Source organism: Naumovozyma castellii, chromosome 6 (assembly GCF_000237345.1).
Source record: "Naumovozyma castellii chromosome 6, complete genome".
In the NCBI taxonomy this organism is placed as follows: domain Eukaryota; kingdom Fungi; phylum Ascomycota; class Saccharomycetes; order Saccharomycetales; family Saccharomycetaceae; genus Naumovozyma; species Naumovozyma castellii.
This window is the reverse complement of record NC_016496.1, coordinates 271,862-292,841: the sequence shown is the minus strand read 5'-3', so window position 1 is coordinate 292,841 and position 20,980 is coordinate 271,862. Positions and strand designations below refer to the sequence as shown.

The 20,980-nt window shown below is 35.8% G+C and overlaps 9 protein-coding genes and 3 non-coding genes across 12 annotated transcripts; 9 read left to right on the top strand and 3 right to left on the bottom strand.

The window, feature by feature from the left end:
- Positions 1–376: 376 nt before the first annotated feature.
- On the top strand, positions 377–2,401 carry YPK2 (putative protein kinase YPK2; the record flags this gene model as incomplete). Its single annotated transcript, XM_003676937.1, has 1 exon — positions 377–2,401. The coding sequence occupies one exon, from the start codon at positions 377–379 to the stop codon at positions 2,399–2,401; it is 2,025 nt and encodes a 674-aa protein (XP_003676985.1).
- Positions 2,402–3,045: 644 nt separating this feature from the next.
- Positions 3,046–5,772, top strand: LAF1 (Laf1p; the record flags this gene model as incomplete). Its single annotated transcript, XM_003676936.1, has 1 exon — positions 3,046–5,772. The coding sequence occupies one exon, from the start codon at positions 3,046–3,048 to the stop codon at positions 5,770–5,772; it is 2,727 nt and encodes a 908-aa protein (XP_003676984.1).
- A 201-nt stretch (positions 5,773–5,973) lies between these two features.
- SRT1 (ditrans,polycis-polyprenyl diphosphate synthase) lies at positions 5,974–7,005 on the top strand (the record flags this gene model as incomplete). The annotated part of the gene is made up of 1 exon (XM_003676935.1): positions 5,974–7,005. The coding sequence occupies one exon, from the start codon at positions 5,974–5,976 to the stop codon at positions 7,003–7,005; it is 1,032 nt and encodes a 343-aa protein (XP_003676983.1).
- A 661-nt stretch (positions 7,006–7,666) lies between these two features.
- On the bottom strand, positions 7,667–9,505 carry MUB1 (MYND-type zinc finger protein MUB1; the record flags this gene model as incomplete). Its single annotated transcript, XM_003676934.1, has 1 exon — positions 7,667–9,505. One exon carries the CDS (start codon positions 9,503–9,505, stop codon positions 7,667–7,669), a length of 1,839 nt encoding a protein of 612 aa, XP_003676982.1.
- Positions 9,506–9,812: 307 nt separating this feature from the next.
- On the top strand, positions 9,813–9,885 carry NCAS0Ftrna17A. Its single transcript has one exon. It is a non-coding gene; the product is annotated as a tRNA-Ala (tRNA).
- A 128-nt stretch (positions 9,886–10,013) lies between these two features.
- NCAS0F01420 (glucose-6-phosphate 1-epimerase) lies at positions 10,014–10,904 on the bottom strand (the record flags this gene model as incomplete). Its single annotated transcript, XM_003676933.1, has 1 exon — positions 10,014–10,904. The coding sequence occupies one exon, from the start codon at positions 10,902–10,904 to the stop codon at positions 10,014–10,016; it is 891 nt and encodes a 296-aa protein (XP_003676981.1).
- Positions 10,905–11,110: 206 nt separating this feature from the next.
- RAD27 (multifunctional nuclease RAD27) lies at positions 11,111–12,250 on the bottom strand (the record flags this gene model as incomplete). Its single annotated transcript, XM_003676932.1, has 1 exon — positions 11,111–12,250. One exon carries the CDS (start codon positions 12,248–12,250, stop codon positions 11,111–11,113), a length of 1,140 nt encoding a protein of 379 aa, XP_003676980.1.
- Positions 12,251–12,576: 326 nt separating this feature from the next.
- Positions 12,577–12,648, top strand: NCAS0Ftrna14D. Its single transcript has one exon. It is a non-coding gene; the product is annotated as a tRNA-Asp (tRNA).
- Positions 12,649–12,884: 236 nt separating this feature from the next.
- On the top strand, positions 12,885–14,945 carry NCAS0F01400 (uncharacterized protein; the record flags this gene model as incomplete). Its single annotated transcript, XM_003676931.1, has 1 exon — positions 12,885–14,945. One exon carries the CDS (start codon positions 12,885–12,887, stop codon positions 14,943–14,945), a length of 2,061 nt encoding a protein of 686 aa, XP_003676979.1.
- A 198-nt stretch (positions 14,946–15,143) lies between these two features.
- Positions 15,144–15,225, top strand: NCAS0Ftrna20S. Its single transcript has one exon. It is a non-coding gene; the product is annotated as a tRNA-Ser (tRNA).
- A 613-nt stretch (positions 15,226–15,838) lies between these two features.
- PFA5 (palmitoyltransferase PFA5) lies at positions 15,839–16,963 on the top strand (the record flags this gene model as incomplete). Its single annotated transcript, XM_003676930.1, has 1 exon — positions 15,839–16,963. One exon carries the CDS (start codon positions 15,839–15,841, stop codon positions 16,961–16,963), a length of 1,125 nt encoding a protein of 374 aa, XP_003676978.1.
- A 279-nt stretch (positions 16,964–17,242) lies between these two features.
- On the top strand, positions 17,243–19,708 carry HEH2 (Heh2p; the record flags this gene model as incomplete). The annotated part of the gene is made up of 1 exon (XM_003676929.1): positions 17,243–19,708. One exon carries the CDS (start codon positions 17,243–17,245, stop codon positions 19,706–19,708), a length of 2,466 nt encoding a protein of 821 aa, XP_003676977.1.
- Between the last annotated feature and the right edge of the window lie 1,272 nt (positions 19,709–20,980).

Below are 20,980 nucleotides of genomic sequence, written 5' to 3'. Positions count from 1 at the left end.
AATATAATTATAGAATTGTTTTCTGAAGCTATTACATTAACTTTGTAATCTTCCAACGTTTTCCATTAAGACAATAGACATGTCGCTTATTGTTAAAGGTCCTACTTTGCATAACGCTGACGTTAGAATGTCAAAACGTCAAAGAAAGCGTTTCTGAGATCACGCGCAATGATTGTGTCTCATCGAAACTGGGGATGGTCGGAAAGCGAAATCACCCCAAGGGACGTTCGAATATCATTTCTTTTCTATTCCAACTTTGATTTGAATTATTTCTCCTAAGTGATCATACTTTAGTAAAGCTTAATTGTTCTTTTCATCCATTAAATAATTCAACAGTGACTCCAAGGAGAAGAATAAATATCATACTGTATTTCAAATGAACACTTTGAAGAAATTCGGTTTCGGTAGATGGAAGACTGAAAAGGAACCTGAACCAAATAACAATAATAGTGGTGGTCTTTTCCATTTTCATCATGAGAAACGTCATAGCCGTGGTGACTTGAATGAGTCGGATGATACATTTAGTGATAGAAAGAAGACAATAGTAAGATCACCTTCATCTGTTGCACCAGTGCGTCTTTCATCAGAAGCAGCCTCTTCCTCCTCTACTTTCTTAAATGGGGATGATGATGTTAGTACTGGTAGAGATGTACATTCGAGAACAATGTCAACTACATCAGCAACTGAAATGAGCAACAAAGATATTGATGGTACTGCTGGGATAATGACAATAAAAGTATACAACGGTGAAGGATTTATCCTACCAGTTTCAATAACATCTAATGAAACGATATTGTCACGATTATTGAGTTCGGGTATTAATTCAGCTCATGTTAATCTTTCCAATGAAGTGGATGCGTTAATCTCACGATTATCAAGGATGCAATTAGAGACAAGTAGAAACATTCAGGAAGAAAAATTGATAAACGGTGAAACATGTACAAAATATATCCCTGCCACCGTGAAATTACCAGGCTCTAATAGATTAAACCCTTTACTGTACTTTACCATTGAATTTGATAATACGGTAGCTACTATAGAACCAGAATATGGGCTAATGGCAGATCCAGTATTTAATAAGATTTCCACATTTGATGTTACACGTAAGTTACCATATTTAAAGATAGATGTATTTGCTAGAATTCCTTCCATCTTATTACCATCCAAATTATGGCAACAAACTCAAAGTGAACATGATTCCAGGATGAAAGTCATATTGGATAAGATTAATTCTAATCAAGATGTTCATTTGGATTCGCTACAGATCCCAATTAATTTGAAATTTGATTCAGCGGCAAATATTCGTCTTTACAATCATCATTGGGTTACTTTGGAAAACACATTGGGACGAATAAATATCAGTGTTGATTACAAACCATCCAAAAACAAAAGATTGACGATAGATGACTTTGATCTTCTGAAAGTGATTGGTAAGGGTTCGTTTGGTAAAGTAATGCAAGTAAGAAAAAGAGATACACAAAAGATTTATGCTTTGAAAGCTATAAGGAAATCTTACATTGTTTCTAAATCAGAAGTGACACATACATTGGCTGAAAGAACAGTACTAGCTAGAGTGAACTGTCCTTTTATTGTTCCCTTGAAATTTTCTTTCCAATCACCAGAAAAATTGTATTTGGTATTAGCCTGTATTAATGGTGGTGAATTATTCTATCATTTACAAAAAGAGGGCAGGTTTGAATTATCTAGAGCAAGGTTTTACACAGCAGAATTATTATGTGCTTTGGAAACGTTACATAATTTGGACGTGATATATCGTGATTTGAAACCAGAGAATATCCTTTTGGATTATCAAGGTCATATTGCATTATGTGATTTCGGGCTTTGTAAATTAAATATGAAGGATCAAGATAAGACGGATACATTTTGTGGTACACCGGAATACTTAGCACCTGAATTATTATTAAATCAAGGATATAGTAAAGTGGTAGATTGGTGGACTCTTGGTATATTATTATATGAAATGTTAACCGGGTTGCCCCCATATTATGATGAAGATGTGCCCAAGATGTATAGAAAGATCTTACAGGACCCACTTAGGTTCCCCGAGGGGTTTGATAGAGATGCCAAAGATTTACTGATTGGCTTATTAAGCCGTGATCCTGACAGAAGACTAGGTTGTAATGGTGCACATGAAATAAAAAATCATCCCTTCTTTAGTCAACTGTCATGGAAAAGATTATGGAACAAAGGTTACATTCCACCTTACAAACCTCCCGTCTCAGATGCAGCAGACACAAGAAACTTTGATCAAGAGTTCACTAAGGAGAAACCTATCGATAGCGTTGTGGATGAATATTTAAGTGAGAGTGTGCAAAAGCAATTCGGTGGATGGACCTATGTAGGGAGTGAACAATTGGGTACCTCGATGGAACCAAACTAATACTAGTACAAGTCGCATATGTATGACAATTTTGCATTCAAATCTGCGGACTATTCTTGCTTTCAATATTTATTGATGTGTTTTGTTAGGTAATTAGTAGATAATGTAAATAGAGACAAATCTGCAATGCAGTTCCATTTCGTTGTCCCCTGTCATTCTACCCCTTCGATTCCTCCTGGTATTTAATAACGAGACAAATGTTTTATTCTCGAACTTCAATACACAATCCGGGGATATATGAACGAAATTGTGACACTATTGTTCTCGGTTACGTAATCCGATCTCCGCGGAGAAAAACGGCTGTGATGTGAAATTTTTCTCCATCCGCGGAAATGTTCGTTTGACATTTTTATTCAATTCGTTCCGTGCTTCTACTAAGAAGAGGGAGGGTCCGTCCCGTATAAAAGGAAATGAACTGCCACTGGCAAGGTGGCGAATTCAGATCTGCTCTACCCTCGTATATCAACAACAACAACTGTTTACTATACTATACGTATCTACGTGGCACATTAAGGAACAAACTTGGCTCCCCCCTCTCCACATTCGTACGCACCAACTCGCAGCTATACGCAGTCATAGACTAGTAATTAGTTAGTTAGTTCGGCGACTCAGCCATCATCGCATCTTCCACATTACTTGCAAGTATGTCAACTTCCATAGCAGATCAGAAGGATATTAGTCTGGAGAAGAAGGTTTCTACAGACAGCACGTCTTCTCCCTCGGAAGGCCTATCAGATTTGAAACCGTTAAGCAAAGAGACCTCATTAAGTTCAGTGGATAACTCAAAATATTCAGCTGATATCAAACCGTTACAGTTTAAGATGAACCATGTACCAGGTACTAGAGACAGGAAACATATTTCTTACGCAGCTGCGGCTCCATCCAGTTCCCTTCGGAGTAATGGTAGCATGAAGGGCCAAAAGTATAGTTATTTGTTTAATTCGATAGATCAGGATCAGTTCGAGAAATATTTGATGGAACCAACTTATATAAAGATACTGAAAAGAAGGAAAAATTTGAAAATGTTTAGAAGGTTGTTTTTGGCTCAAGAGTTGAAAGCGTTTGATGATGAAAATAAGATTAACGCATTTACAAACCAGATAAATGGATTACAATCTCCACCTTTGACACCAACTTCCTCGTCGTCGAATCTAAATGCATTGGCTGATAGAGCCATATGGATAACGAAATTCAGTTTGGATGGGAAGTTCATGGCATCCGCGGGGAAAAGTGGTATCATAAGAGTTTGGAAAGTTTTAAATTCACCTATTGAAAGATGGGAACTAGGATCTTCTGTAGATTCTAATAACGCTACTCTAGTAAAATCAAAAAGATTAAGAAGCCAAATGTTTTCATCCAATCCGTCATCATCAATGAATACTCCCTCATCGTCTTCGCATACTGTTCCAACAACGCATTCAAATAATACTTCTATTGCATCGTCATCATCTATGAACTCAAATTCAAAACCAAGCATTCATAACACAACTAGCTCATCAGAAAGCACAAATTTCAGAAGAGCACAAACTTTAGAGAAACTGGATCAAAAAATATCAAGCACTAACGAACTCAATTTATACGCTCCAGTATTCAACCCATCATGTTTTAAAATTTTTAAAGAACACACTGCAGACGTCTTGGATTTAGATTGGTCCAAAAATAATTTCTTAATAACTTCATCGATGGATAGAACGGTAAAACTCTGGCACCTTGAACGTCAAACTTCATTGAAGACTTTCCAACATCAAGATTTTGTGACTTGTGTCAGATTCCATCCAACAGATGATAGGTTTTTCATCAGTGGTTGCTTAGATCATAAAGTTAGATTGTGGTCCATTTTAGAAAATGAAATCACTTTCGAATTTGATTGTCAAGATCTAATAACATCATTAACTCTATCTCCTGGAGATGGTAAATATACCATTGTAGGTACATTCAATGGTTACGTCCATGTTTTGCTCACTAAAGGATTAGAACAAGTATCTTCATTCCATGTGGTCGATAAAAATACTCAGGAAAGAAATACAGCTTCCACCAAAATTCATCATGGTCCAAGAGTCACAGGTTTAGAATGTTTCAAATATGAACCAGATAATTCCTTAAGGATTGTAGTGACATCAAGTGATTCAAGAATTAGAATTTTTGATTTGGAAAAGAAAAAATTACTAGAATACTTGAAGGGTTTTCAAAGTGGAGCATCACAACATAAAGCATGTTTAGCCACTGTTAAAGGTCAACAAGTGGTATTATCAAGCAGTGACGATCATTGGGTCCATGGTTGGAAATTAAAATCATCTACTTCATTGACGGAATCAGAGAAAAATAATAACATTGACCAGACAGCAGCGACGACAACAACAACCAAAAAATCAAACTCCCATAGTATTTCAAGGTCAGGAAGTTTTAGAAGCTTATTTAGTAAATCATCCAAAAAGGATAACATTGATGAAAATGGTAAACATTCTCATTTGAAATTGACTTCATTAATTCCTCACTGCCACAATGGAAGCACAGTGATTAAAAACAGTGATGGCATTTCTTTCCATGCCCATCATGCACCTGTAACCACCGCAATTGTAGCCCCATCTGGTACGGCTAAGACTTTATCATTATCCAATGATTTTATATATGAATTATCATCAGAATTCGCAATGGAATCTAGAGATTTTGAGATGAATACGAATAGTGATACTCACTCAGTAACTACATCTGGATCATCTGATAAATCAAAGATTAGGTCACATTCATCATCAGCTACTCTAGTGCCACCATCAATAAGTGCAGTTGATTTAATAGGGTCAATTATTGTCACCACCGATAACACAGGGATAATACGTGTTTTTAGAGCAGATATTTCCAGCACTATTAGAAAGAAGGTATTGTGCACGCTACAGCAATGTAAAAAAGAGTCCATAAGATCAAATAAAAGTGGTGATTCCTTAAAGACCTTGGCATCTGCTCCAACCACAGTCACCACCGGACCAACTGGACACGCTAAGTCATCATTTCATTGTCCTATCAGCAGGGCCAAATCAAGTGCTGCCGTGAACGCTCTAGCCCTAAACCAAGGAATGGCCCGGGCCGGAAGTATAAGTAGGAAAACAAAGTCTTCATTACCATTCAAGAGAGCCTCATCATGTACCAATTTTAATAATTTGAATTTCACAATTGGTAGTGGATCACCTAGAGAAAGTGTAACATCGTTTGATATAGATGGGGAGCATGTTACGAATAATCCAATTAAGATGGGAGTGAGATGTGATGTTTGTCATGGGATGAGATTCGAAGCCATTACGAAGAATGTCTCCGGTAGACCCGACAAGGGATATTACTGTATGGATTGTGGGACCGTTCTTAACAACTTTAGATAATTTTAAAATATATTTATATAGACTAATAATAATATAATTAATAATAATAATGATGATAGAATTCAGGTTACTGATGACTTCGGAGTTATCTTCGGCCGCTCGGCGCTTAAAATGAGATATGCGCAACTTCAAAAGGAAGGGGCAAACAGTTTCTGGGTGGCAAATAAGCACATAAAAAGCAAAAGAGAGTAAGATTTTGTCATGTTTAAAGCTGTATTGGAAGTACAAATTAAATGGCTGTTCATGTTAGTGAAAGAGATCAAACATTTGGTTTTCAGAACTATTCATAACGTGAAGCAACATCTAACAAATTTCCTGTTCTCTTTGCCCATTTTCGTTTGGTTCCATAAAAAGACACAACTCTTGTTGATTAAAATTCTCAGTGTGGCCCAAGTTCCTGAACATGTATCTTTTATAATGGATGGTAACAGAAGATATGCTAAATCAAGAAACTTACCACTAAACAAGGGCCATGAGGCTGGAGGTGTAACGTTATTGACATTAGCATATATATGCAAGAAGATTGGAGTTAAATGTGTTTCTGCTTATGCTTTCTCAATTGAGAATTTTAACAGGTCAAAGGAGGAAGTAGATACTTTAATGGAGTTATTTTCTGCGAAGTTGGATGAGTTTGCCAAGAGAGCAATAGATTATAGAGATCCATTATATGGTTCTAGACTGAAAGTTGTTGGTGATCATTCTTTGATTTCAAAAGAATTAAGAGACAAAATTTATAAAGTTGAGCAGCTCACTACGGATGGGAGCGATTTTACTTTCTATGTTTGCTTCCCTTATACGGCTCGAAACGACATATACCATACAATGTACAATTTCATTGCAAACCCAGAACCTGAAAAAGAGAAGAGTGAGGAACTTACCATTGAAAAGTTTACAAGCCAAATGTATCTTCGAGAATTCTCTAATAAATGTGATCTATTAATTAGAACAAGTGGACATAATAGGTTCTCGGACTATATGTTGTGGCAAACGCATGAAAATGGTACCATTGAATTTTGTAACACTTTTTGGCCAGATTTTGGATTTATGGGAATGTATATGATTATATTAAAATGGTCGTTCTTTAAGACAATCCAAAAATTTAATGAAATGAATTTTTCGTTAAAGACCATTTGGTACGAAGGACCCAATTCAAAAATCCAAAATCGTTACACAAAATTAGAAGAATTGCCTGAACCTCCTGTTCATGTGTCAGTTTTAGGAGAGCGTGAATGACTAACAATATGATAAAAATCATTGCTTTTCGTTTATCTTACTTTGCTTTCATTTGGTTTGGGATACCTACAAATATTCGGTTCTATTTTATATTTTACAGCTAGAAAACCTCACAAATAGTACATTACATTACAACGTTTTTATTCTTATGTTTTTATGCATCAGTTGTTATATATTACCGTTAGAAACAAAGAAAGATAACCACTTATCTTCAACAAATATTGAAGGACAAGCCAAAGTTAGTGTTAATGGAAAATTTCAAGATGTGACGTTAGAGTTTGCTGTCGTAGTTTCAGATTGTAATCTGATTGATCACTCGGCTACAAATTGAAGCGATGGCGCCTTTCAGGATGGTAGAAGCAAAGATTTTGCCAAGCTACTAGAAAAAATGCAGATTCGAATGTTGTTCAAAATTAAATAATATTGTTACGTAAAATAAATACCTAAAAGTCAGGTTAGTCTTATATGGCTGCATATATAATCCAATTTATGCAAACTAGCCGAACTTAATTTCATTATGACTGGCTCTGAGCTAGTATTAGAAGATTCTGTAGGCTGTGATTAGTTTCGCTGAGAGCAACGAAATTGAAGCGTATGCCTTTCATATCATGGAGTACTGGTATTCTATAATGTGAACATTAGATCGCAGGTCTAAAAGTAATTAGTGGTCCATATTCAGAGTCATATTATTTGATTCAGGTGGTGGTTCAGTGGTTTCATCTACATTATCCAGTAGAGTACTATGATTATTTGCGATACGCTGCACAGACCTTACAGCCGTCGCACTATGCGTACTAATAGTTTCAGCTCCACTTGCCATCGTTGGTTCTGTCTGGGTGGTATTTGTTGACGGGCTCTCAGTAGTAGTTGAGTTGCCTTGAGATGGAAGCTTTGTTTCATTGCACCAGTACCGATGAAATTTCCAAGACTTCAACTGACAAGCCCTCGAACAATATTTAGTACTTTTACACCGGCGGCATTTGGCAAATTGCTTTGGATATTCTTCCCATTTACCGCAAGCAAAGTTAGCGCACTGGCGAACTCCCTTTTCTTCATCTTTTCTGCATGAATTTCTCATAATTACTGAACTCCAGTATACTACATCTTTCGGATTACTATTGCCAGGAGTGAAATTTTCCACTAAAGGAAATAGGTTTATTGGTTCCTTCTTTTGAATATGATTCCATGTATCTTCATCTAAATCTTTGCAAAGATCCCGGTAATTCCAATTAGCATTGAAATTATCTATCAACTGGGATTCTTGAACATGTCTGTCAGAGGAGTTGTTAGTTGATATTTGAATATTAAGTTGTTCGTATGGATTCCTATTCAGGAGTTCATTCTCACCATCAGTTTTTGCAGATATTTCGGCACATTTTCTTTTAACATCTAGTAATTCCTCCAAAAATTTATCAGTAGTAGGTTGGCTTAACGATTCATGGATATCATTTTTACCTTCAAAATTGTACATGTCAGGGAATCCCAGTTCTGGAGATGGAGATTTCTCCTTCAGGAGAGACGGCGTGTAGTGTGCCCCAACAATATTACCTTTGTATATACCAGATAATCTACTTCTAGCTCTGTTAATCATTCCCCTGAATGATAATCGTTCCACAAATTCGCTACTTTGCAATTCTCTCCGCGTGTATGAGTATTTAGATAGGAATGCTAGCAATTGAAGAGACCATAAAATATCATCCAGTTTGGGGACAATCCTCCCTAGGTAAAACTCACGTGGTATTGGGAAATTTGACTTATAATATGCGTTATCCTCATCCATAAAGGGATTTTCACCGTCTTTGGAGGTGAAGATCGACCAAACATCACCAAAATCGGAAGGATTTATCTTTTCATCCCGTAGTAATTCTTCGTTAATGAAATCATCGTCATCAGACAATCGGAACAAATCCTTACCAACCACGAATTCTAGATAATCTTCATAAGTTTCATTTTTATCAACTCTTAAAAAATGAAACATTTGTTCAGTATCCAAGGCTTTGAAATCAAAACTCAATGGTTCCCCCTTCATATAATCATAGTTCTTGTGGTATAATAGGTAATTATCTAAGATTGTTGCTAATATAGGAATTATTCCTGCATGGAAGACCTTTCTTCTGATATCTTCCGGTCCCCTTGTCCCTGTTAATACCAAACATTGTAATCCCAGTAACCATTTCCACCCCATTAGGGCTTGTTTCTTCTTCTTCCATATATCTTGAGCCATCTTGTGATTACTAACATGTCTTAGAGGTAAATCTAAAAGTTCATAGAGTGAAAAATGGCAACTTCTTAAGATGGAGACAATTCTATCCATGGCGCCATCATTGGCTATAGTTTCTCGTATTTTTACCGAATTGCAAACTTGATATGTTAGATGATTTAAGGAACTGACTAATGGTCTATCGGAATTTACATCCAAAGCCCGTCTATCGTATGAGGTAGATGTAATAACTATTACCGGTTTATTTGACGTTACTGATCGATGATTAGAATCTCGCATATGCCTGGGTTATTATGAATGGTACTGGACTGGAATGAAATTAATAATAGCTGCTAATAAAAAGAAAATAAAAGAAGCTTGTAAGCAAAAAATGGGGTGAGTCTACTAGCAAACGAATAGTATGTTGTTGAAAGCCTATGGTATCTCCTGGTGAGTATGTCACCTTTAAATCGCCATCTGTCATGAGTGTTATACTGGGAGTCATATTCCAGCATTCTCAGGGAATTGATATATATTTTCAAGTTAATCACATGATTATTTGTATTTATTATAAACTTCTAAACTTATGAAAAAAATATAAATTACTGGGCGTGTGGCGTAGTTGGTAGCGCGCTCCCTTAGCATGGGAGAGGTCTTCGGTTCGATTCCGGACTCGTCCAATTTATTTTTTGGTCTTTTTGACGAGTCCGTAAAGTAGCTCAGTTTTAAAAGAGTTAATAGTAAATGGATATAGGAAAATCTCAAATTGATGTTATATATTCTGTCTCTCTATATAAAAGGGGACTACTTAAATGGCTTGGTAGTTCAAGGCATCTTTGTATAACAATTGAGACGCATTCCACTTTTTACCTGGTGCCAAAACCACAAAATCATGAACATGGCCTGGTTCTACACAAACCATATTCTTGTAACCAGATTTTGGTTCGAAATCACCCATGCCTTCGGATTTCTTGACCCATGGATTCCAAACCACCGCGTCTGGTAAGTTTTCTCTCTTCAAAGTATGAATTGGTTTACCTCTGTTGACCACTTGGATCACACGGTCAGCATTCACATTCTTGTAGATGACATCAGTTTCTTGATGGAAAGTAACGACAGGATGTTTATCAACCATGCTTTCCTTAATTAATTGATCATAAAAGTTCATTCCAGCCAAGTTTGAAACCATTGTGTCTTCAATGTCTTCAATTCTTAAATAGGTGTGGAATAACCAGTTGAATTTCAATTCTTCAGAGTTAGAAGTGTTGTCCACCTCGATACTAGTCTTCAAGAAATCAACACCCAATTCCACAGTCAAAACCAATTGGAAGTCCTGTGGCCACAATTTGGTTAGTTCAGGATTGGCAATTTCCTTATTTAAACCGAATTGAATGGTTGGTGGGTCCTCCTTGACTTGCCCAAGAAATTCCCAAGTGGAGTTTCTTGCTAACCCATGTTGTGGCAATTTGCTTAATAATGGGTCAGTTTCATTCTTACCAAACACAGGAAAGACTAATGGGATACCACCTCTAACTGGTTTGGAACCATCTAACTTGGCTGCAGTAGACAACCATAATTGTTCAACACCATTAATTTTCCAGGAGTAAACTGTAGCACCGTACTTCAAGATAGTGACGGAACTTTGGCTATTTTTAGGATGAGTTAAGATAACTTCTGAATCGTTATTTTGGATGGGCATAATGATTGGTAGATTGAGTGGTGGAGAGTGTTAACAAGCACTTTCTATTAGTATCTAACGTCACCTAACGTTGTAAGAGGTTCCTTCCTTAAATTTAAGATTGAAAAATTCGCGGAAAAGATCCGGAATGTCAAACAGAGGAATTGTCTGCTATATGTAATAATGTCGATGATATCTACTTACAGTTTATATGTTATGGTTACAATTTATCTCCTTTTGGCAATTTTACCCTTTCCCTTGCTTTTTTTGGCAGCCTTGGCCTTTGCAGCTGCTGCTGCCAATTGTTCCTTTGTCTTGGGGACCACTTTGAAAAACCCATCTAGTCTTCCTTGAACACCTGATTTTAAACCCTTTTGCAAACGCTTGATACCAGATTTGACTCTTTCCTCATTGAATAATTTTTCACCACACAAGTAGTCTATCAATTCTTGTTCCTTCGGTGGTTGCCATTTTAGTGTTATTTCATCTCCATCAATGACATCTGGCTTCAAAAATAATTCTCTAGCTTCCTTATAAGGCCAGTTTTCTGGTACTTTCCATTTTTTGTTCCCTTCATCCGATTCAATAAATTCAACAATTTTTTCCAATGAACCATGTTCTTTGATTAATTTCAAGGCTGTCACTGGTCCCACACCTCTAATGTTATCACAATAATCACAACCTAACATTATTCCTAAATCTATAAATTGTTCTAAAGTCAAATCCAAACCTTGTAGAACTTGTTCAGTATTAATTTCTTGGATTGGTTCTTTCTTAGCCTCAGAAAACGTCAGGTGTCTTAAAAGGTAAGGTGTCCTATAACATAAAGTATCCATATCTTCACTGGCAGCTGCATATACCTTCCCCTTCTTTGCTAATTCGGCACATTGTGATTCAGCTTCACCAGGTGCATTAACATATGGGATCCCCATCAATTCTAATAATTTCTTAGCTTCATCATTATGTTCCTTAGAAACTTTGACTAACCTTCTTTCCTGCTTCATTTTTTCAGCTTGATCCACAGCTTCAGCTAATTTCTTTTCAGTTTCTTCTCTTCTACTCGTTCTCTTACTTAATTCATGAGATTTTAAGGTTGGTGGTTTACCATCAAACACATAACAAGGTTTTATCCCATTATCAATCATTCTCAAAGTTCTATAAAACATCCCCATCAGATGAGATGTGGTCTCGCCAGCCTCATTGGTCAATTGTCCTCCATCTTGTTGTCTCACGGCAATAAGAAATTGATAAAGAGACATGGATGCATCGATGGCTACTTTACGTCCGAAGAACGCTTTAATTTCACTCTTTCTAATGGCAAGTGGTGCGTTCTCGGAGATGATTGCCGTTAATCCTTTAATACCCATGGTTTACTTTTCTTAGATTCTTATTCCTGTCAATATATAGAGTAATTTCAGTAGATATCTCTCTCTTTTTTTTTCAACATATGGTGTAACCTATATTTATTTCTTGACGCGTAACGAAAAATCCTATTTTACGCGTCAGGCAGACCATTGTATTCTCTTACAAATTCAGATAAAGCAAATACATGAGGCCCAAAACCTATTTGAAATGTCAAATTGGGTACTAATTAGTTCTTGTTAACACAATTCAGGTGTTTTTGTAGTATAGCGTGTGATTGTTACTATATGGTCGGTTCCACTCACCGCCCAAGAAAAAGCATGAAAATTAATCCGTGATAGTTTAATGGTTAGAATGGGCGCTTGTCGCGTGCCAGATCGGGGTTCAATTCCCCGTCGCGGAGATATATTTTTGGTGTTGTTTTTTCAGTATGTTTGTGGTTACCCGGACTAGAATTTTATCACGCTACACGATCACCCAGAAAATTTTTGTTGTTGATTTCCGTTTGTTGATAAGAATTCCATTTATTTCCACTAAACTAGTTAATAACTTCCCACGTCAACGTCACTTAGTACATTTATTGCAAGAAACAAAACAAAGAATATCCCGTCAAACGAGGACGCAGACACACACACACAAATGACAAACTTGTACGAATACAGACATCCAATCATTAACGCTAATCTACTACCTGGTTTAGACTCTTCTTCGGCCCCCAAATTCCCCACTTTGGAAGCATGGTACAACGCAATCAATGATTATGAATTCCAATCTCGTTGTCCCATCATTTTGAAAAATTCACATAAGAATAAACATTTTACCTTTGCCTGTCACTTGAAACAATGTAATTTTAAAATTTTATTGAGTTATTGTGGGAATCAGAAGGATAATAATGTCATCCCTATTAATCAACATGATCATCAGCAACAACATACAGCTGAAAATTCTAATGATCAAGTCGCCTTACCATTACCATTTAAGGACAATGCTGGCAATGATCTAAGCGGTAATGAAACAGAAAACGAAGAACATGATGAGGAGGAGAATCAACAGCAACAACAGCAACGTCATGACAACCAATCACAAGACGTTAACGATGCATTGTTGAACGTCCAACTTACTGAACCCACTCATGATGACGCTTCAAATAAAAATACGGAACAACACTCGTCGCTAAAGCAAGAACCTACTTCTTTGGATAATGAAACTCGTCTTCTTGGTAATGACGATGATGAAGAGGATGATGAAACAAGGAAATATACTCAAACGGATGCCGCTGACGAAAGTGTGGACGCTGCCATGGCTGCTGCTGTAGCTGCATCCGCTTTACACAAGGATTCTGACTCAAAGGCACCTTCAACAACAGGAACAGGCACTGCTAGAGTGACAACTCCAACGACAACTAATGAAATAACGACAAATCATAACAATGATACAATTATTTCTCAAAATTTTAGCCCATTTGTCACTGATGCAATTATGGATTCTCAAAGATCTCAAAGATCGAAAGAAACGATTTTGGGTCCTTTCATGGTAACAAAGATGGAACTATATCATTCTCATTCTTTGGAACAGAACTTAGATTTGGATCAATTTGTTTTAACTAAGATTCCAAGAATCTTACAGAACGATTTGAATTTTGATGAAACTTTGGAAGAATTATATTCATCCCATGACCACAATGATGTCACTAAATTTAGAGTCTCCGGTTTCGTGGAAGACTCGGGGATCATTGAAATTATTAAATCAAGGTATGGTCTTGGCGATGAATATTTTACAAAGAAATATATTTCATTAATTGCAAGAAGAGTCACAACGTATAAGGCAAGATTCGTATTGAAGATGAAGAAGAATGGTACCTTTAATATGCCACCAGGGGATAATCGTGTTGCTCCAAATATGACAGTAAACTATGACAGACAAAGAGCTCAAGTACATTTGGAACAACAACAACAATTAAAGCAACAGCGTCAAAAGCAAAGAAAATTATTAGAATCCAAGAATCTAGATTTGTTTAGCCCTGATAGGTTACTGGAACCTGGTAAGTCCTTAACGGGAGAAAATAATAACGAAGAGGCCAATATAAAGGATTCTAAGATAAATAAGGAAAATTCCATAACAGCAAATGATGAAAATAATAATAATAGCAATACCAGTAATGATAATAACGACAACAATAATTCAAACAGTATAGAGGGTGCGTTAACATCCATTGCTGATCAAGTTCGCGAATATCAACAACAGCAACATTTATTAGCTGATACCGCTTCTGATGTAGAAGCTGTCGCTCAAGCAACTTTAAATGAATCAAAAAGACCGCTAGCAGATGATATAGATAACCAAACAAACTCTAACAACAGTAATATAAAGCGTCTAAAAGCTCTGGTAAATGGAAACTCATTAGAGGAATCACCATTGGGAACCTTAGAAGATGTTACTGATGATAAATTACCTCATGATGTTGCTGAACAATTGAGATTATTATCTTCACATTTTAAAGAAGTAGAAAATCATCAGTTGAATCAACATTCAAACGTATTGGATGATGCAGACGTTACATTACAAAATATAGATGGTGACAACGATGATAGTGCTTCCCACGTATTGAGAGATCATGTAACTGATGACCCAAATATGAAGATGAAAAATGATAGTGACATTTCTGATGAAAATATTCAACCTGAATTAAGAGGGCAATGAGTTAATCCGCCTTCATATACACATACATACTTATATACTTTTCCAGTATTGTTATTGTATTTAATGGCTTAACAATGTAAGATTATGATAAAAATTTAAAAGGCAAAGAAATGGTTTTTGGTTAAGTGATGTTAAAATTTCAAAATTTTCCTTTAGGGGAAAACAATCTTAAAATAATTTATTTTCATAAATATTAAAGGCAACTTGGCCGAGTGGTTAAGGCGAAAGATTAGAAATCTTTTGGGCTTTGCCCGCGCAGGTTCGAGTCCTGCAGTTGTCGTTATTTTTTTATTTTTCCTCTTGTTTTGTCATGTTACAGAAACTGCTCAGAAGTCCAACCTTCACAGAAAATTGAGTTAATATTAGTTTAACGTTACCATTTCTTCATCAATGTGGGGTTTTTTTTAAGAGTTTCACATTATATGAACAAATCGCCTCTTTTATATATTATTCGAGGAACAATGTTTATTCCATGATATCAGCAATTACAAATGATATAATTACTATTCTCCCTACCTATGTCTTTTAAAAAATAATATTTGCTCACAGAGCTATACCTTCTCAAAACTAATTTTATTTATTTTTTTTTCACTACATTCTAAGATTTGAAATTTGTTAGAACTCAAGAAAATATTAATATAAGAATTATGTTATAAACAAAAGTCCCAAAAACCCTGAAACAGTAGATATCTAATCTAACCCCCCCCTATATTGTATTTAATTATTTTTTATTCACTTTTTGCTTGTACTACCGTATGAACTTAAAAATCAAATTTACCATCAACGCTTGAACCTAAAAAACCTAATGTTACATACTGAAAAACTTGAAGGTATTTCACTGAAGTAGCCACCGAACGCCCAATCGTTTCAAGATTGGCCTAACCAATAAATGAATGGGCTTCCGTTTTAACCTCGAAGGCCCTCTGTTGCGATATGTTCTTCCCCAAATCACTTTTGCTCTACAAATATACGGAACATGGGCCTATAGCCATAAATTTTGCTATGCTCAACTATTCCACAGATTCCATTACAAGGCAACTTCAATAGTCTTCATTATCATTGAATGTGTTCTTACGATCATAATATGGATCATTTGGGTTCGTTTAATTTATTTTAATAAGCCAATGGAACAACCTATAATTCCGCCATATATGCTTGTCCCCGTCGGCTCGTCATCAAACCAGGTAATCTCTACAAAGCCCCCCAAATATTACCAATGTGATAAGAACGGTTATCCACCATGGTGTACTCATTGCCAAAGTTTGAAATTGAGTAGGTCACATCATTCCAAACAAGTTGGAAGATGCATACTTAGATTCGATCATTATTGTGCATGGATTGGATGCGTCATTGCAAGAAATAATTATAGGCTGTTTTTGCAATACGTAGGCTGGTTTAACTTATTACTACTTTGGTATTGGCTAACTATTGCGGTGTTTATTAGAACTATTGGGATGCTAAATGGGAATGTCATTGTCGGATTCATACTGAGTTGCCTTGGTTGGATGATGACTCTAGGTTTATTTATCAGCCACATCTATTATATGAGTAACAATAAAACATCAATCGAGACACTAGATGCCGAACGGGGCAAACGGAAAAAGCACAAGATGATGGTAACTAACGATGAAATTGAACACGCCAGGATTGAATATAACAGAAAATACTTCTGTTATTATAACCAACAAGATAAATTTAGATATGTTGTTGAATTGACAGCGGATGAATTTGCAAAATGCTGGAAGAAACGTTCTTTTTGGATAAATGCAAGAGAATTTCTTGGTTCCGATATCATTTTCTGGTTGTTTCCATGGGGATCTTACTTCCCAGACTTGAGAAAAAGAGAAGCATCCTCATTCCAATCATATGGTCAATCATATGATTTGGAGAATATTATTGGACCTTATAAAGAAGTCTTAAGTTCTTCAGCAATTGACCTTATCGAAAACAGGATAACGCAAGGCAATTATGTTACTAAATTCCTAGCATATGGAGACAACCTTGATATAAATATGTAGCTAAGAACTCGTTAGTAGCTTCTTGTATTTTAAATATAAGCGCAATGTGGTTAACTACATTTTGTTCGGCTCTAAAGCTGATTCGCAGCTTTTTACGTACATTTATTCTTAATATTCCATTTTGACGCCTGACATTGTTTTTCTTTCCAAATGGCGATGACGAAAAAGTTTCACCAATATTAACGTTGGAAAATCTAAAATGCTTGTTACTAACGGTACATCCCAGTTTAGTTGAACAGTTATATTTTCAACACCTTTGACTAGATAGTAGTAGACTCAATGGAGAAGAAATATCTGGAGTCTGGATTTGATCTTAAGAAGTTAAGGGTTCCGGAATTGAAGAAGATTTTAGCCGAAAATAACGTTAATTTTCCCTCGAGGGCCAAAAAACATGTTTTAATTAAACTATTTAATTCAAAAATAAAAGCAGCTCCAAGAATCTTAAGGAGTAAAGAAGGGGTGGTGAAACAAAGTACGAAGACCAAGGACTCAAATAGATCGCGATCGAGCTCACCCATCAAAAGGAAAAGAACGAAGGAAATCAATTCTAGAGAGGATGGAGCCACGGAAAAGAAGACCAAGAATCACAAAGATATAGTAGAATCTGTAAAACTAGTTAATATTGAAGATGATACTACCCATCTCAAGAGGAAGAAACCTGAAAATGAAGTTGACCAATCAAGGAAAAAAAGGAAGAGGAAATTGAGAGATCTGCGAGAAAATAAACTAACAATTGATGTTAAAGATAGAGATATTTTGTCACCTATAAAAGTGGAGGAGAGCAGTGAAGGCACTCCTCAAATACCATCTAACAACGATACTGATATTGCTGTAAAGGATGAAACAGAAGATCTGGTTGGTCGTCCTGAAGTACCCTCAAACTTACTGAATATCTCATCTGAATTTGCTCACACGTTACAATCTGCTCTTTCTAGTGAAGAGCCACCAATTTCTTTTGCAGTTCCTGAAGGAACCCTTATAAGCTTAAACGAAAATAACGAAAATACCCATATTCATAAACATGTTTCGAATCAAAGAGAAAATTTTGAGAAAGAGACACTAAGTGATTCATCTGTAGTAGCAATATCGTCACTTCAAGAAAAAAATAACCCCCCAAAAAAAATTGATAATTTCGATTCTTTGACAGAAATGGCTGATATAACTGAACATTCTTCAACACCTGCTGCGGCACCAGTACTACATGAAGGATTTGGGGAATTCAGTAATTATCCATCCTACTCTACAAACATTAAGCCGGTTAAAGAAGAACAGGAATTTCATAGCAAAGGATATACATCTGATATTAAATTTGATGTCAGCAATGCTGAAAATTACAACTTATCCACTCCCGGTTGCAACGATAATGTTGTTGCTGAGGAAATATTACCTGATACTGAAGAAACAAAAGAAATTTCAAAGTCACTTCCAAGTATTGAATCAGAAGATACAATCAAGGAAGACAGTAACACCTTCCTGTCGAGTTCTGAAAGCCAGGTAACAAGAGAGACATCATATATGCGACATCTTACTCGTTCAATTATACAGAGTTTATCGTGCGTAAAATTACCGAAGAAGAAGAGTATACATTTTTTTCATTGTAAAATCGGGTGTGGGTTACTGACAATTAAAGAACAAGTAAAAACAATTAATAGATTGAGAAGTTCGTTTAACGCTAGGTTTTTCAAAGGCCTAACGAACTTCTTAATTCCTTTATTGTTAAATGTAATATGGTTTTTAATGTTTGCGGTACCAGTTGTCTTTGCGCTTTGGTACAGAGAAGAACAAATTGCAATCGGATATTGTAATACAAGGTATGAATTGAATAATACGGGTACAACTAGTGAACATCATGAATTATGGAATATTTTGGGAACATACCTCGAGGCTACTAAGCCAAAGTGCATACCTTGTCCTGAACATGCATCATGCTATGCTAATATGCAACTCATCTGTGACAATAACTATGAAAGGACTACAAATTACCTGTCATTGTTCAAACTAATCCCATTAGCAGATAGTTGCCACGAGGCTTCTGCCGAGAGAGTTTTAGAAATTGCTAATCACTTGACTGACGTCTTACGAAAACAAAATGCACGAATTCAATGTGGCAAGGGTGCAAACGATTTAAAAAGTGGACTAAGTGAAAAGCATATTTTTAATTTATTATCCCTCTGGTACACATGGGTACATGAGGAGAATTTTGATGATCTCTGGTTAAATGTACAGTCAGAGCTGAAAAAAAAGCCAGACATTTCTTTTAGTGTTGTACCAGTGGAAAATTCTACAAATTCTACACTTTGGCTGAGATCAAATTCAAGAAGGTATATTAATCTGAAGTGCTTTTTCCAGCCAACGGAAAACATAATGAAACAAAGTCGATATATTTTTGTTTTATTATTGCTGATATTTATAATTTATGGGTTATGGAATTATGTACATGGAATTTTTGAACGCCGTCATGGCGATGCTGCTAATATAGAGCAGTTATTTGTTACTACCCTCCGTTTGTTGCAAGATGCCAAAAAAGAAAAAGATATGCCATTTGTGAACACGCTACAAATAAAAGATCAAATATTCAAGGATATAAAAGATATGCGTACACGACTAAATTTGTGGAAAAAGGTTTCAGCAAAACTGGAAGAAGATAAAAAACAGATTAAGGTTTACCATTTGGAGGTAGACGGTGAAATAATGGAATGTTGGGAATGGATTGATCCTATCAGCAATGATTTTAATACTATATAACATAAGGCTTCTGTATTAAACTAAAAAGTTCACTTTGTTGCATACTGAAGTAAATCATCTAATTGTCGTTTGCTACTCCAGTCAAGCAATAACGACCGTAGCTCATCGCATTTATCAAATTTTGCAGTTTTGAAAGCGGAACTTTTCTAGGGAAAGCACTTTATAACCAAGATCAAGGTATCGAAAACCTTTATATAGGGCATTTGTGTTCTAAAGCAGCTATTAATCGGATTGAATTCTCAAGAGAATATAACATATAGGAAACTATTAATACAACCAATTCATGCGTCACCCTAATGAAAGGTCACTTTTTTCCTGCTACTACGATACTGTCCTCTTAAAACGATAAGGACATTATCTTTACTTAATTATTCGTGTACCACTTAAAACAAACTCTATTTTGTTTAAGAAATAGGGAAAAGGCTAGTTTAACCTCCTTTTATTCTACGCTTGGGCTGTATAAGCTTTAGACTACATTTAATTTTTTACGGAAGTTAATCTAATATTTCAGCTGAACATACTCAAGTTTCCAACCCACTTTTCCAAGACATCATTTTCAATTTAGGCTTTTCGTTTATCATTTTAGATAGTTAATTATACTGTAGAGTGACCAGCAATGCAGAAGTCATTTTTTTTGACACATTTTTACCGAAGCCCGCATTGTTCTCTATTCGCCTCACATAGAGAATTTTTTTTCACTTTCTCGTAGGCACCTATTTGGTTAGATAAGCTTTATCAAACCAATTAAAGCCAATAATAAAAGCAATCTTATTCTTCAATGTTTAAAAATAAAATCTTTGTTTATTCTTTAAGGACTGAGTGCATTTTGAGGAACCTTTTGCTTCTGTATTGTGTTTGACTAAATAATTGATCTGTCTTCGTATCTCTCACCTTGATAGGTTGGCTGAATCTAGTAACTATTGAGCCAGAGATGAATTATACTGTGGACATCAAAATTATTGCTTTCAAACCCTCTAAATTCAAGAACAACTGTTTGCCAAAATGAAAGGCGGTTAGATATAATAGAAGAGATGATTGTGGCTCTAAAAAATAACTTTCCAAATCACCTTTAGAGCCAATACTATGAAGTTGATAATAACCGTACTCAGTGCCCGATATGTGACCCAGTGATGCCTTAAGTTGATTTGTCAGGTTTGCAATTTTGGTTAAGTGGCTCAAGAAAATTGGGAGGGAAAGCACATCAATAAACATTTTTGGGTACATGCACACTTTTGCTTTTCTGAGTATATTAACCTCTTTCGATAAGGGGAC